The following is a 19338-nucleotide window of genomic DNA, read 5'->3' as shown; positions in this document are numbered from 1 at the left end:
TTTTCTTTAATGCAAAAAAATCTTTAGCAAAAAAAAACTGTATATGAATAATAGAGCCTGCTATGTCACATATTCACTAAGGTATTTTTTGACATTACAGATAATAATAATAATAATTTTTTGTTAAAAGACGGATGAGAAATTGTTTAATAAATTTTCAAACAGTTTTTTTGAACACCAGTTCCGTACTTCTGTAAGAACTTTCTTTTCAGCTTTTGTGAAAAACTGTTATAATTTTAATATCAAACCTCGTCAAAACATTATTTTCTTATATTATATTCAAAAAAATTGAATAATACCTGGTATTAATTATTAATTTCAAAATAAATGAGAAGTTCTCAACTAATTTCTTTCGGAATCCTCATTCTAATTGTTTGTTTCGTTGTTTGGTTGTGTCAATGATACCTAATCATTTCAACTTCTTAAGAAGTATTTATACATTTTTGTTATACTTTTTGTTATGAATTTGTATGTTGCGTAAGAAAGGGAAAATTTGGGGGAAAATTAAAGGTTCCGAATGGTATTGAGAACAAGCATTTCTATTTGATTGTGCGCTAATCCCCTAAATAATAAATCCTGTTGCCTAAATAACCACTTTTTTCCATCCACTGTCCTCCAAGTTGCAACATAATTACACAATGTGCCATTCAAAAAATGATAAGGTTCACACACTGTTACTAAAGAATTAATTAAAAAATGAACCTCTTCCTTTGTTGGCAGCTGTCACGTGGGTGTACTTTCCTAAAATGAAGTAACATTCAGTCCACTACCCCTCCTCGGCAGTACGACCACAATCCATTCTCAACATAACCTGCAGAGCGTAGCTTCGATGTTTGGTACTCATTGCTGCAAAAGGAATGTTTCTAACCTGTTCTCCGTAAAGTGTAAGTCAATCCCGGATGTTTTCTCTGAATAAACCAAATTTACACACATACCAAGCTGTAGAGTTGCATACGCTTTGTCGATTGAACTTTAATTTTGAATTCGAACCACCATTCCTCATTGTTTTCTTTATGTTTTTTTTCTTTCTCCTGCACATTCAAACTTAGATTGACAGGATGAAAGAGGTTTGAGCCCATAGCACTGTTTTCTCTACGATAACATAGCTCATTGATTTAACGATTTTTTCTTTTTTTGTTGTTTTCAGGCTAATTACAATCACCTCAAGCTTGATAATTTTACCTCATTCAAGTCAGAATTTGGTATGTGTTGTCTTATTCCCATGATTCTTGAATAGCCCTATATCCGAGCTTTGTTTGTTTGTTGTTTTGTTTCAATGAATATTTTTTGGTAATTTTTTAGGAAGCACTACAGGAAGAAGAAGAAGGAATACACCCACTCCTAACCCAGAGCAAGAGAATGTTCAACCTTCTAATGTTAACATTTTTCCAGGTTCTTTGTCTCACAGCTAATGTTAACCTGCTTTTGTTCCTGTTTTTGTTTTTGCATATACCATATCTTAATAGCTGTTTCTTTTTTTGCATATACCACCTTAATGACTTATCTGTACCTTTGATTGAATAAAATCAATATATTGCTAATGTATGATGATATGAGTTTTGGTATCCAGTACTTTTGATTGTAGCTTATGTGTTTTGGATGACTATTTATTTAGGCAACCTCACATCTACACCAAATTCAGCATATCATACTCCTACCAGGACCCCTGCTTATTCCCAAACATTTCAACCTACGCTGCCAAATACCCAGTGCATTCCTGTGGGTAATATTTTCAGTCAGCTCAACCGGGATGTAACACCTCTGTCTAATATTTCAAACCTAGGTAGCAATGGTTTTAAATCAGTCTTATTGTTTAAGTCATGTTTCTTAAGTGTGTAATTTAACCATGTCTTTTACACCAATTCAGGGGAAAACACTATTACAGGCATGCATCGTACTGCTGTTTTCTCTTCAAATGGCCACTCACCAAATATGAATTCCCCAAATATGCATTCAAAGGAAAGATCATCATGCCTAACTTCTCTACGTGCAACAGGGTCTGCAGGGTCTGCAGGTTCTACTCCTACAGGTATTTTAAACTTATTTTTGTAAGCATTGTTGGTGTTTAACTCTGTGATGTTTTTTGGAGATTTATAGCCCCTTACTTCTATCGTATTGCAGAGACTGATAAAATTGGTGCCAAGGACCGTAGTACTTTGTTATATTCAAATACAACTCCTCTTGCACGCAACTTAAATTCACCAGTTGTACCCTCAAAGGAAAGATCATCATGCATAACTTCTCTACCGGGATCCATTCCTAAAAGGAATCCCCTGTCAGATATATCCAATACTCCTGAACAGAGGCGCGGTGTTAGGAAAGGAGCTCAGATTATGAAGCCTACAGGTAGAATCTAATTTGAAATTCTTACCGTTCTATTTTTAATTGTACCGAAATATTGACTGGCCCTCTTGAAAACAAATGACAGAAGAGAGTCAACCCAGGAAACAACTTAAAGCCAACAAGTCAAGGAGTAGGATTAAACCTACCGATTCAGCCGAGACAAATAGACAGTTGTTTGGTCTACTTGAGCTTAATGATGATGACACTATAGGTTTTATTTCAAGCTTTACTTTTTTAATTTGGGACCCCTGAATCTGAAATGAATTAGGATTCTGATAATCTTTTGTTGTTTGTTGTTTTAAACTTTTGTCACAGAGCATTCCTCAATTGCCTCTGTCATGGAAGATGCTGATAATCTGTTTGCTGACAATGGTAACTTAGCCCCAACAACTACAACAAAGGCATTCCAATATGTAAAACTTGATTATTTGTTTTTTTTCCTATAGGTTGTGAGACTGATTATGCTGAAAGTGAGAATGTTGATTCTGGTGTCCAGGATGCTGTACCAACAATTAGCAAATGTAATCAAGTTTCAGTTTCCCCACAAATTGTTAAATTTTCAAAGTTATCGCTCTCAGAATTACATGATCAAATACTATTGGTTTGTTTCAATCACAGGTAACAAAGGGTATGTGTCTTTGGGGCCACCTTCTGAATGTTGTTCAAAATGCAAGGCTCTTATGTGGAAAGAGGAGCGTGTGAACAAAGATGTCAAGAATGGTACTCCTGAGTTTACTATCTGCTGTTCTAAAGGACAAATAAAGCTCCCAAGAACACCTCCTACCCCTGCATACCTGTTAAAGCTGTACAATGATCCAGTGAAGGGTAGGAGATTTCGAAATCAGATTCGTTTATATAATACCATGTTTGCATTCACTTCTATGGGTGGTAAGGTGGATCACTCCATAAACAATGGCTCATCTCCTTATGTCTACCGTCTTAATGGACAAAATCACCACCTCTTTGGTTCTCTCATACCTAACGAGGGTGAAGACCCCAAGTTCTGCCAACTATACATATACGACACGGAAAATGAGGTGGAGAATAGGCTGAAATGGGTTAGTGTTTCAGATGGTCAACCTGTTGATGTAGAAGTAGTGAAGGGTCTGTTGACAATGTTGGATGAAACAAATGAATTGACAAAATACTTTCGCATGGCCCGGGACCGTTTCAAGGAACAACCAGTTCAGGATTTGAAGATTGTTATGAAAGTTTGTCGCAGTGTAACTGGCCGGGAGAATTTCATAGGACCATCAAATGAGGTCGGAGCAATTATGGTTGGCGATTTGGAGGACACATGTGGTGAGAGAGACATTATTGTGGAGAAGACTAACAAAAAGTTGGAAAGGATATCGGATATACATCCTAAATTAATGGCGCTACAATACCCTCTCCTGTTTCCGCTCGGTGAAGACGGATACCATGATGATATTCCATACGTGAGAAATGGAAAGCAGGTAGAGAAGAAGCGTAAGAGGATCACGATGAAAGAGTTTTACTCCTACAAGTTGCAGTGTCGATTGAATGAAGGTATATTGTACTGATTTTGGACACTGTTTCATTTTGTGCATTACGACTCCAAACTCTATTAATTGCTCCGTCTGATTTTAAATTACTGTATTACTTCCCAATTCATGAAAGCAGGTAATACTCCTCGATTAGGTGGTCGCCTTTACCAACAATACATTGTGGACGCATTTTCAGCGATTGAACAGGCTCGCTTGTGGTGGTTTCGTACACACCAAACAACTCTACGTAATGATTTATATAGCAATATTCAGAAGAGCATCCGGGATGGTCAGCAAGACTCTTCTTCTGTTGGTAAAGGCTTCATCTTGCCTGCAAGTTTTCTCGGTTCAAAAAGATACATGCAGCAACATTTTCAGGATGCACTCGCGGTTTGTCGCTACATTGGTCACCCGGATATTTTCTTGACTATGACAACAAACACTGCATGGGATGAAATCACAGAGATGATGAAACTATATCCTGGTTGCTTGGCTGTTGATTCTCCTGATGTCATCGCACGTGTTTTCAAACTGAAGCTGGATCAAATTGTTGAAGACATAAAAAACAAGCACTACTTCGGTGTTTGTAATGGAAGTAAGTCAATTCTTGACTGTCAAACATCTTCAGTTTAGTGTCATTTCTGTGAAAAATATTTATACATACAATTTTGTCATTTCTTTGTAGTTATGTATGTCGTAGAGTTCCAAAAACGTGGACTACCTCATGTCCACATGCTAATATGGCTTGACGCTGCTTCAAAGAGAAAGCTCAACTCTGATGTTGATAGTTTTGTTAGTGCTGAAATTCCTGATCCCAAAACAGACCCCGATGGCTATGCTGCTGTTGCCTCATTTATGATCCACGGTCCTTGTGGTTTCCAAAGGAAAAACTCCCCCTGCATGAAGGATTCAAAGTGCAGCAAATTCTTTCCGAAAAAGTACATTACTCAATCCTTATCTTTAGTTGCTTTTCACAATAGAAGTCCACTTAAATGAAACAAATAATCAATCTCACTACTTATCCAACATTTATGTCTTTGTTTTAGGTATTGTCCAGAGACATATTTTGATCAGTCTGGGTTCCCTGTCTACCGAAGGCGTGACACGAAGATAACTGTTTTAAAAAACAATGTGGAACTTGATAATCAGTTTGTTGTACCATACAACCGTGAGCTTCTGCTGAAATATCAATGTCATATGAACATTGAGATATGCTGCCACGCACGTACTCTTAAGTACTTATTCAAATACTGTCTCAAAGGGCACGATCGTGCTACAGTTGAAGTGTCTTCCAAAAAACAGCCAGACATTGATGACAACAAAGCAATAGATGAGATTCAATCTTATTTTGACGGAAGATACATATGCGGATGTGAGGCCGCCTATCGGATATTTGGATTCGATATACATTATCGTTCCATCTCTGTTCACCGGCTATCTTTTCACTTACCAGGGAACAAAAATGTGACATTCAAAGAAGACGAGAATTTGCAAAAAGTTGTCCAACGTGAAAAATGGAAGCTGAGTCAACTGGAGGCCTTCTTCAAACTGAATAGAGATGATCCAACTGCTAGGAAATACACTTATGATGAAATTCCACAGCATTATGTGTGGAATGAAACTGATCGAGTGTGGACAACAAGAAAAAGAGGCAGACAAATCGGACGATTGTTGTATACACACCACAGTTCGGGAGAGATTTGGTACCTGCGGTTGTTATTGACAAAGGTCAGAGGCCCTACTTCCTTTGATGCTCTCAGAACTGTCGACGGTGTCATTTACAAGACTTATAAAGAGGCCTGTAGAAAGTTGGGATTGCTCGACGATGATAATGAATGGCACGAGGTCATGGAGGAGTGTGCCAAGTGTGGTTTTCCCCCTCAGATAAGAGAGCTTTTTGTTCATATCATGATCAACTGTCAAGTAACTGATCTGTTACTTCTGTGGACAAAGCACTGGAAACACATGGTTGATGATATTATTCTACGTAAGAGGCAACAATCTGGGAATGCAAACACTAATTTCAGTGACAAGCAGCTTCAGTTTTTTGCATTAGCAGGTATGCATTATTATTCATGCTTATAGAATTCATTCAATATTCCTGAAAATCATGATATAAGCTACTGTTTACATCTAAACTAAATATTTATTTGCATTCTTTTGAATCTAAACTAATTTAATCATCTAAATATTTTATTATGTTTTCAGAGATTGATAAAATGCTGAGAACTATTGGCAAGTGCTTGAAGCAGTTCAACCAGATGCCACAACCACCATTGAGCTATATCCAAACTGATGCCAACAATCTCATAGTTGATGAAACCAGTTACAACATAGAGGAGATGGAGAAAGAGTTTCAAAAACTGTATCCTAATTGCAACCCTGAGCAACTTGCTGTGTATAATGCAGTCTTTGAATCTTGCATGGAAAACAAAGGAGGTCTTTTTTTTGTGTATGGCAGCGGTGGCTGTGGTAAGACATATGTCTGGAAGACGTTAATTTACAAGTTAAGGTCCTTAGGCAAGATTGTTCTACCGGTAGCTTCAAGTGGTATTGCAGCGACCTTAATGCCTGGAGGAAGGACAGCCCACTCACGCTTCAAGATCCCAATTGTGTTGGATGAATACTCTTCATGTGGCATCAGTATCAACTCAGACATTGCAAATTTAATCAAATGCACAAGTCTGATTATATGGGACGAGGCTCCCATGCAACATAGGTACGCATTTGAATGTCTAGATCGCTCCTTAAGAGACATTATGAAAACTGTTAGTGCCGACAATTTCAACAGGCCTTTTGGAGGTATTACCGTGCTACTTGGAGGAGATTTTCGGCAAATATTGCCTGTTATTAACATGGGAGATCGTGCTGACATAGTTGCTGCCTGCATTACGCGGTCACGGTTATGGAAAGAGGCCATAATTTTCATCTTAAAACAGAATATGAGACTGAACCAAGGACAAAATGAAGAAGAAAAAGAGAATCTTCGGAAGTTTGCTGAATGGGTATTGAACATCGGTGATGGTAAGCTAGCTCCTCCCACTGATAGCGTAACTGCTGTTGATGAAGATTCAATTATGATTCCTGCTGATTTCTGTGATCCTGAGATTGAAAATTCAGTTAAGAACATGATTGAATGGACATATCCGAGTTTTTCTACAAACTTTCAGAATCCAAGCTATCTCAGTGAGAGAGCGATACCGACTCCAACAAACGTCACAGTGGCACATTTAAATTCTAATATTGTGGAGACAATTCCAGGAGATCAAGCTTCATATTATAGTGTTGACAGAGCAGAGGAATTTGGCGGGAGTGAATCTGATCTTAGTTTTGCATTTCCGCCCGAATATATCAACTCCTACAATATACCAGGACTCCCTCATCATGAATTGAAACTAAAGGTGGGTGTGGCTGTGATGTTAATGAGGAATCTAAATCAGACACTTGGACTTTGCAATGGCACTAGAATGATGATTACTAAGTGCTTGAAGCATTGTGTTCAATGTGAGGTCATATGTGGAGCATTTGTAGGTACCAAGCACTTCATTCCGAGGATGGAGCTTTTTCCAACCGAAACCAAGCTACCATTCAAGTTGGTTCGTAAACAGATGCCACTTCAAATTTGTTATTCCATGACCATCAACAAAGCTCAAGGACAGTCATTAGAACGAGTGGGTCTGTATCTTCCAAAATCTGTCTTTACACATGGACAGATGTACGTGGCTGTGAGTAGAGTTACTTCCCCCCAAGGTTTGAAGATGTTCATCGATTCTGATCAAGCAACTCCTACCGATGTAACTAGAAATGTTGTCTACAAGGAAATTTTTTACAACCTACCAAAACATCAATGAAGACAGTGTGAGTCATGGTCAATAGTTATTGAGCTGTGTCATTTTAATCTTGCCATTTTGTTTATTTCAGACCTGAGTATTTAATAGAGATACATTGTGTGTTGCAGGATTAGAACCTCCATTTGATGGAATCAATGTTCAGTAGAGGAAAAAATGCCAGCAGCTGTTAAGGCCTTTTTGTTTGATACCTGTTTCTATCTTCGAATCATTTTGGCAGAAATTATTTTTTGCTGAACAGAACACTCCTATTAATTGTTCTGCTGAACTTCTTTTGACACAATGTTTAAGTGTAATGTCTTCAAATTATGCAAATTTGAACTCTATCTTTTGAACTCTACGTTGTAGTTATTGAATGTACTTGCATGTTTGCACTTTTGATCTATTTGATTAATCATTCACATAATTTCATTTCTAAGATTAATTATTGATGTTCCTTTATTTTCATGGTCTGCAATTCGAGTTTTTAAGGTAGACTGATTGCTTTACATTCACGAAAAAAAGATAATCAGTTTCATACAGACCAAGTTAAAGGTTTGGACAATAGATTATATAATTGGAAACTACATCAAACTGATGGTCAAACATTTAAGCTTACAGACGTCTTTGTACTCTGTGAAAGTATGCAAAATCTTTCTCAGGACATTGCCTACCCTATTTCAAGCTGACACCCCACACATTACACTAGAATAGATATTTGTTTTATCACAATATTTTCTATCCTGTAAGTTTGTTTCCATTTTTATACTCCATCTTATCTTCTTGGTCTCTTAAATTCAAGAAAGCATTCTTGACCACCCATCAGTTATTACACTACATAGACTCTTCATAGTTCATACTCACCTAACAGCTTTCAGATTCCCACATAATTTCTTCAAGGTATGCACATCTACTCCATTCAAATCGAAATCAATATAGCTGTTAGTTACAACTCTACTAACATGAGGTTCATATTTATTGCAGTTCAACTCTATCCACCAAGATGCTGTTTAACAAGATTCAGAAACTGCAGAGTCTTCAAACAGAAAAAACGGAATGGACCATACGCGTTCGAGCACAGTCCATCTGGGAAGGTGTGAATCGTAAAACTAACGAATTTAAGGGACTCAACCTCATCTTAATTGATGATTCGGTAACCCGAAAACTGAAATTTTATTCATACATTCATTTATGAAGCTCATATACATAATATGTCTGAAATAAATATATTGTTCCTGTAGAGTACTCGAATCCATGCTTTTCTGAATGCAAATTGTTGTGAGAGGAATTGGTACAACACCCCCAGAACCGTATAGCACAATTATAGGGATATCTATTACAACTACGAAAATCACGGATAGCTCTTAGGGGCTACCGTTAACATAAACTAAGAAAACAAATGAGAAACAAGTGTGTTTAAGGGCTGAGCTTGCAAAGAATCAAACAACGAGGCCGGAATTATGGAATTCCGTCCTGCAATTGCCCGGAAATATCTGTCACAAAGGTTACACGTGCCTCTCTTTAGAGTGTAGAACTCGTGAAAAATGATTCTCGTCCTTTTGCAAGGTGCCTACATACCCTATATTTATAGGGATCAAGCCCATGTAGTTCTTGATTTAGGACTCTGAAGAGATAAGCTCTTATCCCCTCGAGTTTAAGATAAAACAGCCTTCTTTCAGTAGTTATCCAGCGGTATCCCACTCCAAGTAGGTCACTTGAAGCCTTCATCTTGCACAATTATCCGAATATTCTTGAATTATCTTCCCCGATTGTAATTATCTCCATAATGCACGTATTTATCTCTTAATTCGTAGATAAATAATAGCTGATACACTCCCAATATGTCTCCACTTCGTCCTCCTAGAAACAAGGAAGAAGAGTCCTGTTTGAAGTCTGCCTGCCATTCTGCCCAGGCGGCGGAAGCCCTGCCAGCGGCATCCCCTAGCTGCGGCCCCATAACTGCAAGCCAGGACGCACTTAGCGGTAACCCCTAGCAGCGGTAACCCCTAAAGCGCCTTCAGGTGCAACCCCATTCTGATGGCAGCCTTCATTAAGTTTCCAATGTAAGTCCGTACACCTTCTTACACACCTTCAATGATCCACCCAGCCATGGTGAAGCCCATTATTCTTAACCAAACGACTCCAATAAGCCCAAGTGAAGCCCAAATAACATGATGGGCTATAAAATAAGCCCAGGGAGATTTTATGGCACAACAACTACCCCCCGGTTCCTTGAAGTATTAAATACGAGAGGAACCTAAGAACGGTAACCCTCAATCATCCAGCTGCAAGCCCTTAAATTATGTCAGAAATCAATCGTAAATTATTTCTAAGCTTACGTGGGCGTAGCCCGGTGCAAGAAACAAGAAATAATTCAGACATGATTTCCTCACATAATTATAAAACCAATTATATTAATTCGGTACAACCACCACAAGCCTTGAATATTTATCCCGAAATAATAAAAATTATTTTCCAAAAATATGTCCAAGCTTCCACAATTTTATTCCAACTTTCTAGCTTCCCGCGTATGCCATGTCAGTTTGTGATAAGGCTGATCCCAGTTATCCAGGGGTTTAATTCGAATTCAAATTAATTTAAAACCCAACTGAACTCCTAATAATGCGGCTAGTTGTAGAGTTCCAGCTAAACTCTCCCTCTTCACCTGCCTAGCCTCTCCTCGGGAAGCCGTGCATCATCAAGGCTATCTTCACGCCTTTCCAATCCAATCGTGCCACCTGGCGCGTGTGTCTCCCACTTACCACTACTATAAATTCACGCCTCCGAAGCCTTGTTTTACTTTTTACTTTTAACTCTCACATCTTCACTCTCCCACTTCTCACACTCGAAGCATCCCAGGCGCAGAGCTACTTCGTTTTTCCGGCGTTCTCTTCGGCTTTTCTTCTACTTCCGACCAAAGGTATGTTTCTTGACCTCCGGCTTTCCTTTTCATTACATTCATCCATGTTTGTGGCTAAATGCTTGTATGATCCATGCCTGTTTGTCTCTTCTCTGCTTTCCAATTGCTCACCTCGGTATGCGCGCACACACCCACATTTGTCCATCTGAGGCTACTTCAGTAGATTAAACCGCCAATATGCTCTGCATGCCAGTATAGTTAAATATGTACACTCGTTCTCTGAATGCACACACACCACATGCTTTGATTTGGCCCTGATTATGTTATGTGTATCCCGTGACCTGACTGCCACTCTCGGCGTTGCTGTGACGCCTTGTCGATTCGTAGCCCCAATTTCGATTTTAGGCCATAAACCCTAGGTTCCCAATTAGCCTCCAGAGGAAACCCCTCTTTTGCGATCGAAATCCCTTTGTGTGTCTTTATCTGCCTTGGATGTTTTATTGTGTGATTTGCTGCGTTGTACTTGCTTAAATTGTAGCCTAGGGTAATTATTGGATGTTGACTGTTGTGGTTGGGGTTAGGATCAGGATCAGGCTTCCCGCTCTAGGTCCCTTGTCAGGCTTCCCGGAGAAGACGAACCGTCCTCCGCGGCCTGTGCTACTTCCTGTGAGGGACGTAGCCCTCTTACACTTCAGGGCTCCAACTGAAGCCTTTTCATTCCTCCTTCACACCCGTAGGGCTCCACCCTTACAGCCTAGTCTTCCGCAAACCCTTTCTCCTTCTCCCTTTTTGTTTTTCTTTCTCTCGACCGCTCCTCATCTTGCTGTGTCCTTTCGTTAACCCATCCTTTCCTATTGTAGATGTCTCAAGGATCCATGTCCTCACACTCTTCTCAGTCTGCCACCAGCAAGGCTCCCGTGGTTGCGGTTGACACGGGATCCTCTTTTAGCCAGGACCTTCAACCTGCCCGGCCCAGTTTAGGGGTTAGCTCCAGGACCCGCTCCAGGCGCAATTTGGTGGTGAAGGAGCTCAACTGGACCACCTCTGAGTCCAGTAAGGCGGATGGGACCTCGGGCCTCCCGCTGGACCCTGCTGCTGAAGCCCTCGAGGGGAGCCCCGAGGAGGCTGAGCGGGAGGCTGAGGCTTCCGTGGAGGTGATCGAGCCTCCAGCTGTAGTCCTGGCTTGCGAGCATATGGACTCCATCATGACCCCTGTTCGGCTGCAGTCCCTATTGGAGTCCTGCAACCCTGGCTGCACCTTGGGGATCCCGAAGCCAGGAGAGAGGTGTCACCGCTTTGACACCCTCAAGCCAGGCACTGGCTACCCCAAAGCCGTGCTTTCCGCCCAGTTCTTCAGGCTGGGTTTGTCTCTTCCCCTCCATCCTTTCATCCTGGAGGTCTTGGACTTCTATGAGGTCTCCCCCATGCAGCTCACCCCCAACTCCTACCGCATGGCGGTCTGCCTCTACATCCTTTATGACATCCACCATGGGGTGAGGATGTCTGCTTTGGAGTTAGGCTGGTTCTTCCAGCTGAAACTTACTGGCAGGACCCCAGGGTTCTTCTACCTCACTGCCTGGAACACCCACCACAAGAAGGGCATCAAGGGCAACCGCCAGTCGATGTCGGACTGGCAGAAGCTCTTCCTTTACTGCTATGACTGCCCAGTCTACAGGAAGGACTTCAATCTCTCCCCCAGTAAGCCAGCTTTTCCTTAATCCATTGTCCAGTTTAGCCCTTTAGGGTCCCCGTTTAGTTTCCTTATGCTTGTATTTGTTGTAGACATGCCAGTGCAGACTCCTCTGGCGGGAGAGTCCCTTGAGAGGGCCAAGCATGTGTTGGGGCTATCCACCGGGCTAGGTGATGGCTCCAGCCTGCTTACTCCAGAAAATCTGGAGAGGCTCGGTTTTTCCACTACGGTGGTAGATGCATCCCCCGTTGACGAGGGGGGTGCAGATGTGGAAGCGACGGGAAGCCCAGGTTTTCTCTTAGCTTGCACCTTACATGATATTTACTTTATAAATTCCCTTCCTGCATGCTTTATGATTTTTATGCCATCTGCTATGCATGCATCTTCCCATATTTCCGTATACGTTTGCATATTATCTAATTATTTCCCCTTGTCTCTTTCCACAGATATGGCTGCCAACATCCCACGGTTCATCAAGCGTTCCACCAAGTACGAGGATCTGTTCGGGGAAGCCTCCGATTCTCAGGCTCCCCTCTCTGTCAAGCCTCTCTCCCAGCTTCCTTCTCCCTCCTTAGAGCAGAAGAAGGCCTCTTCCGGGGGTCGCAAGCGGGACCCCTCTAAAGCTGTCGAGGCGGGGTCTTCAGCTGAAGGCCGCTCCAGCAAAAAGCCCAAGCTGGCCCTGGCACGTAATTCCCCCGCTCCTTCCTCCACTCAGAAGACTCAGCTCTTCCAGAGGATGCTCTCCGACCAGGTATCTGAGGCCACTATCCGGGAGTGGGATAGGCTTTCCATTGCTGAGGCCACCCGAGACAAGATGGTGGCCAACGCCAAGAGCCTATTCCTCGACCTGAAGATGGGGGAGCACGTCGCCGATACCGCCCGGGTGAATGAGACTATGAGGGCGGACCTGAAGCAAGCCAGGGCCGATCTGGCTTCCGCTGTCAAGGAGAGGGACACCTTCCGGAAGGCCAACCTCAAGTTCAAGGAGGCGGAGGGCGAAGCTCGGCGGCTGAAGGAGAAGGAGGACATGGTGAGGAAGGGCCTTGAGGAGGAGGTTGACGGCCTGCGGAGGCAGGTTAAGGAGCTGGAGCTGCAGGTGAAAGGCCTTCAGGATGCGGCTGCCACCATGAAGGCAGGGAGGAAGGAGAGGGAGGCTACCATCTTCGAGGCCGGGGTAGCTGCAGGCATCAAGGACTGCGTTAAGTCGGCCTACAGGTTCTTTCCTGAGAATGACTGGGCAAAGTTGGGGCCTGACGCTGCGGTGGCCCTGGAGGAAGCAAAGGCTGAGGATGAGGCCGGCATGGATAAGGCCCTGGCTGCTTCTCAGGGTCTCTCCGGTGATGGTGGCGACAAAGGGGTTACGGCTGAAGATCAGCCAAAGCCCGCAGAGCTGGTTTCTGCGGGTCTTGTGGTGACACCCCCGGAAGGGGTTCCGGCCGTAGCCCCGGCGGTAGCCTCTCAGGATCCCCCAGCCGTTGATGAGAAGGACTCCTCCTCCCCTGCTGCTCTTTGACCTCCTCTCCCCTTGTTTTAATCAACCTTTTTCATTACGAATATTTTTGCTTGGCGCTTGTCGTCATGAATTGTTATTTTGATGAGGGTGCGGGCACCTCGGAATGCCCCGCAAGATATTTTTTTGGGGCTACAAGGGCCTCCCCCTGTTGGTGTGGGGAGGAATTTCCCTCGTAGCTTATTTTATATGTAACTGCTTTCATTTCTTCATTCCTTGCCTTGTATTTCCTTGGATATTATTATGTTAGTCGCCTAACTCTTCCATGCAGGTAGAAAAGATGAACATAGGGGATAACCCTTGTACTGAAAGTGGACACATTGTCCACCTTATGGGGGGTTGCAACCCTTGGGGCCTTGTTCTTCGAGGTTGTTTCCTTCTTCGTGGATGTATGCTGACGTATATGCTTGTGTTAACTCCCCAATAGCGTATATAAAAGTACTTAGTCTTTCCTTGCAATAACCCATTTAGGCACAATTGAATTTGATCTCACATGTGTAACAATCTAGGGACACCATTGGGTGTAAGCCTTTAGAGTAGTCTCCGAATATAAGCCTTGAGATAATTTAACAACGTAGGCCTTGTAATAATTCCTCCGAATAAGTTCCGAAGTAACCCCACAAAGTTGGCCTTGTAATAACTTCACCAAGTAAGCCTTATGAGCCTGGATAGGCTTTAAACTCGAAAGCCGCGGTAAGCCTTCGGCCTTGAAAGCCTTGATAAGCTTGAAACCTTGAAAGCTTGAAAAGCTTTAGCCTTGAAAGCCTTGATAGGCTTGAAACCTTGAAAGCTTGAAAAGCTTTAGCCTTGAAAGCCTTGATAGGCTTGAAACCTTGAAAGCTTGAAAAGCTTTAGCCTTGAAAGCCTTGATAGGCTTGAAACCTTGAAAGCTTGAAAAGCTTTTGCCTTGAAAGCCTTGATAGGCTTGGAACCTTGAAAGCTTGAAAAGCTTTAGCCTTGAAAGCCTTGATAGGCTTGAAACCTTGAAAGCTTGAAAAGCTTTAGCCTTGAAAGCCTTGATAGGCTTGAAACCTTGAAAGCTTGAAAAGCTTTAGCCTTGAAAGCCTTGATAGGCTTGAAACCTTGAAAGCTTGAAAAGCTTTAGCCTTGAAAGCCTTGATAGGCTTGAAACCTTGAAAGCTTGAAAAGCTTTAGCCTTGAAAGCCTTGATAGGCTTGAAACCTTGAAAGCTTGAAAAGCTTTAGCCTTGAAAGCCTTGATAGGCTTGAAACCTTGAAAGCTTGAAAAGCTTTAGCCTTGAAAGCCTTGATAGGCTTGAAACCTTGAAAGCTTGAAAAGCTTTAGCCTTGAAAGCCTTGATAGGCTTGAAACCTTGAAAGCTTGAAAAGCTTTAGCCTTGAAAGCCTTGATAGGCTTGAAACCTTGAAAGCTTGAAAAGCTTTAGCCTTGAAAGCCTTGATAGGCTTGAAACCTTGAAAGCTTGAAAAGCTTTAGCCTTGAAAGCCTTGATAGGCTTGAAACCTTGAAAGCTTGAAAAGCTTTAGCCTTGAAAGCCTTGATAGGCTTGAAACCTTGAAAGCTTGAAAAGCTTTAGCCTTGAAAGCCTTGATAGGCTTGAAACCTTGAAAGCTTGAAAAGCTTTAGCCTTGAAAGCCTTGATAGGCTTGAAACCTTGAAAGCTTGAAAAGCTTTAGCCTTGAAAGCCTTGATAGGCTTGAAACCTTGAAAGCTTGAAAAGCTTTAGCCTTGAAAGCCTTGATAGGCTTGAAACCTTGGAAGCTTGAAAAGCTTTCCTTCCCACCGGTGTAGCCAAGTTATCAAGTTGTGTTTACGAGTTTTAGTGTATTTAGCATTTTCGATTTCCAAATTTATTTGAATTTTAAGCCAAATGAGTAATGTTGATGATACGCCTACTACCCCCCGAGTTCTTTAGCATAATTTTAATTATGGTGGAGGACTAGATGCAATTGAAGCCTTAAATAATTTTTAAAGCATACATGAAGTATTCAATTAACAATCATGGTAAGCAAGTAAGCATACACAACATTTTCATAACGGAAAGCTGTGAAATTTTATTGAACCACATGGTAGAAATTGACATAGTATAATATTGGGGGGTGCAACGACACTACCCCCCGAGCGTCCTAGCAAGTAAAGCAAATAGTAGCCTGATAATTCTCCTAAAAGCATAGCGATTACAACTAATAAATCGCCTTTATTTCCTGACCCCTAAGCCGAAGCCTACAGAAATACTACACGGGTGAAGCTACTGGTAATACCTCTTTAAGTGTTGGGCATTCCATGCCCGTGGTATGAGTCTTCCATCCATGTCTGTGAGGTGATAGGTACCTTCCCAAAGCACTGTTTTGATGATATATGGGCCTTCCCACTTTGCACCGAAGGCCCCATGAGCGGGAACCCTCATGTTAGGCATCATTTTTCTGAGAACTAGGTCTCCCGTTTTGAGGGGTCGAGCCCTTACTTTCTTATCAAAATATTTACGGGTCCTCTGTTGATATGCAGCAAGTTTCAACTGAGCCGTATCTCGTACTTCTTCAATCAGATCTAAGTAGAGCCTGTGGTTGACTTCATTATTCTCAGGGTCGTAGTTATCCCTTCGAAAAGATCCCGCTCCAACTTCCACGGGAACCATGGCTTCACACCCGTATGTTAAGGTGAACGGGGTTTCGCCGGTGGTAGACCTTGGAGTGGTATTGTAAGACCACAACACCATGGGAAGTTCTTCTGGCCAGCATCCCTTTTTCTCTTCTAATTTGGCTTTCAGGGTGTGCTTAATAATCTTGTTTACGGCCTCCGTTTGACCGTTGCTCTGAGGGTGGCACACCGCGGAGAAGCCTTTCTTTATGCCAAGGTTTTCACAAAAATTCATCATTTCATTGCTGTCAAACTGTTTCCCATTGTCTGATATGAGCTTGTAGGGAACCCCGTAACGACAGACGATTGCGCGACAAACGAAGTCTACCAACTTCCTTGCAGTGATGGAAGCTAGGGGTTCAGCTTCAGCCCATTTAGTAAAGTAATCTACAGCCACGACTGCATATTTCACCCCTCCTTTCCCTTTTGGTAATTCACCAATCAGATCTATACCCCAAACAGCAAACGGCCAGGGGCTTGTCAGGGTCTTTAGGGGTACCGCGGGGCTCTTGTTTGTATTAGAGAACCTCTGGCAGCTGTCACAGGCCCTGGCGAAGGCATGAGCATCCTTGTGGAGGGTAGGCCAGTAGTAGCCTTGACGGAGGATTTTGTGAGCGAGGGAGGCACCCCCCGAGTGATTCCCACAGATCCCCTCATGCACCTCGCGCATAATGTATTCGCACCTTACCCCAGCAACGCACCTGAGGAGGGGCCGATTGAATCCCCTTTTGTAAAGGATCCCATCATAAATTACATACTGGGCTGCTTTGTACCTCAATTTCCTGGCCTCATCCTTATCTGTAGGCAGGGTTCCGTTGGCTATGTATTCATGGATTGGGGTTGTCCAGAGGTTAGTCTCATCAGCTTCAACATCCATGACTTCAATTTTGGGGATGCTAGGCTGATACTGGATTTCGAGGGGGATCACCCCGAGCATGTGTGCATCCCTCTGAGAGCCTAATTTGGCTAAGGCATCGGCATCTGCATTCTCTGACCTTGGTATTTGCTCTAGCTTGATTTCCCTGAATTTCCCGATTAGTTCCTGGGCATACCGCATATAGAGATCGGTGCGGGGACCCCTAGCTTGGAAGCCTCCTCGGATGTGCCAGACTACCAGCATAGAATCACTGTAAACATTCATGTTTTCCACTCTCATTTCCAAGGCCAGCTTCAGGCCAGCTATTAGGGCTTCATACTCCGCGTCGTTGTTAGTGGCATTGAAGTCGAAATGAATGGAGCTTTGCAGCTTATGGCCTTCCGGACTGACTAAGACAATGCCAGCCCCGGCCCCATTTCCATTTACAGCCCCATCGACGTACAGGTTCCACCAAGGGGAACAATTCTCAGGTATGGCTACTGAAGACTGGGGTTCAGGTATGCATTCCATCCCTTCGACTTCAAAAGTGGGTGGAAATTCCAAGATGAAGTCAGCTAGCGCTTGCCCTTTTATTGCGGTTCTAGGCTTGTACTCTATGTCAAACTGGCCCAGCTCGACTGCCCATTTCATGATTCTTCCCGAGGCTTCCGGCTTGTGCAAGACCTGTCTGAGAGGGAAGGATGTTCGTACTTCAATCTTGTGAGCCTGAAAGTAAGGCCTTAATTTGCGGGAAGCCAAAATTAGTGCATAGGCTAACTTCTCCATGTTTGAGTAGCGGGTTTCAGCATCAAGTAATCTCTTGCTCACATAGTATACTGGCTGTTGGGCTTGCTCTTCCTCCTTGATCAGGACAGCGCTAATTGAGAACTCGGAAACCCCTAGGTAAAGGATCAAGGCTTCACCCTCCGTTGGCTTGGCCAACAGGGGCGGGCTTCCAAGTTGCTCTTTCAGCTTCAGGAAAGCAGCCTCACATTCTGTCGTCCATTCAAATTTTTGTCCCTTTTTTATGGCTGCAAAAAATTCTCTACATTTGTCTGAGGATTTTGAGATAAACCGGTTTAGGGCGGCGACCCGGCCTGTAAGGCATTGCACCTCCTTTACGTTCCTAGGCGACCTCATTTCAATTAAGGCCTTGATCTTCGCAGGGTTAGCTTCGATTCCCCTGTGATTGACAATGAAGCCCAAGAACTTGCCAGATTCAACCCCGAATACGCATTTTTGGGGATTCAACTTCATCCTGTAATCCCTCAGTATGTCGAACATCTCTGATAAGTGTGTAACATGATCGTAAGCTTCCTTTGATTTTACCAACATGTCATCTACATACACTTCCATAGTCCTTCCAATCTGATCTTTAAACATCTTATTGACCAGCCTCTGATATGTAGCCCCGGCATTTAGCAACCCAAACGGCATGCCTATATAGCAATAAAGCCCCCTGTCAGTGATGAAGGAGGTGTGTTCCTGATCTGGCTCGAACATGGGGATCTGATTGTAGCCCGAATAGGCGTCCATGAAGCTTAACAGTGCATGCCCCGCAGTGGAATCCACCAATTGGTCAATTCGAGGAAGCGGGAAGCTATCCTTAGGGCAAGCCTTGTTCAGATCAGTAAAGTCTATGCAAGTTCTCCATTTTCCGTTAGGTTTCTTCACCAACACCGGGTTTGCTAGCCATGTGGGGTAGAAAGCTTCCTTCACTAGGCCTGCCTTTAATAGTCGGTCTACCTCTTCTTGAAGAGCGGCAGCCCTTTCCCCACTAATTGGTCTTCTCTTCTGTCTGACTCCCTTCCTGTCTGGGTCAATATTGAGGTGGTGGCACATGACTTCCGGGTGAATCCCGATCATATCCGAATGGTTCCAAGCGAAGACGTCCAGATTATTCTTTAAGAATGCGGTCAGGGTTTCCCTTAGGTCCAGCCCCAATTGCTCCCCAATTTTTAGTTCTTTAGTGGGGTCGGACTCATCCACCAAGATGGACAGGGTATCCCCGGCTGCTCCAGTCTTCACCTGGGTTTCCGGCATCCTTGGGTCGAGGTCGATCTCAACGGTAACCTCTTTGCTGCCACCCTCTTGGGGTTGCGTACCCAGGATTTCATGAACGGGAAGC

General features: G+C 43.1%; 1 protein-coding gene and 1 long non-coding RNA gene across 3 annotated transcripts; both read left to right on the top strand.

Annotated features, from left to right (window-relative positions):
* Positions 1-706: 706 nt before the first annotated feature.
* LOC135147012 (uncharacterized) lies at positions 707-8007 on the top strand. Of its 2 annotated transcripts, XM_064079167.1 has the most exons (14): positions 707-884; positions 1148-1202; positions 1303-1392; positions 1616-1783; positions 1868-2029; positions 2122-2346; positions 2429-2554; positions 2659-2715; positions 2790-2864; positions 2962-3873; positions 3988-4446; positions 4537-4789; positions 4898-5910; positions 6060-8007. In XM_064079167.1, the coding sequence occupies exons 5-14, from the start codon at positions 1888-1890 to the stop codon at positions 7700-7702; spliced, it is 4905 nt and encodes a 1634-aa protein (XP_063935237.1). In that variant the 5' UTR covers positions 707-884; positions 1148-1202; positions 1303-1392; positions 1616-1783; positions 1868-1887; the 3' UTR covers positions 7703-8007. The 2 variants fall into 2 exon arrangements, with proteins under 2 accessions (XP_063935237.1, XP_063935238.1); XM_064079168.1 differs by lacking the exon at positions 1616-1783.
* A 5-nt stretch (positions 8008-8012) lies between these two features.
* Positions 8013-8959, top strand: LOC135147013 (uncharacterized). The gene is made up of 3 exons (XR_010284290.1): positions 8013-8578; positions 8663-8831; positions 8920-8959. It is a non-coding gene; the product is annotated as an uncharacterized LOC135147013 (long non-coding RNA).
* The last annotated feature ends 10379 nt before the right edge of the window (positions 8960-19338 follow it).

Source organism: Daucus carota, chromosome 6 (genome assembly GCF_001625215.2).
Source record: "Daucus carota subsp. sativus chromosome 6, DH1 v3.0, whole genome shotgun sequence".
Taxonomy (NCBI): domain Eukaryota; kingdom Viridiplantae; phylum Streptophyta; class Magnoliopsida; order Apiales; family Apiaceae; genus Daucus; species Daucus carota.
The sequence above is the reverse complement of the archived record's forward strand: the minus strand, read 5'-3'. Positions and strand labels throughout refer to the sequence as shown.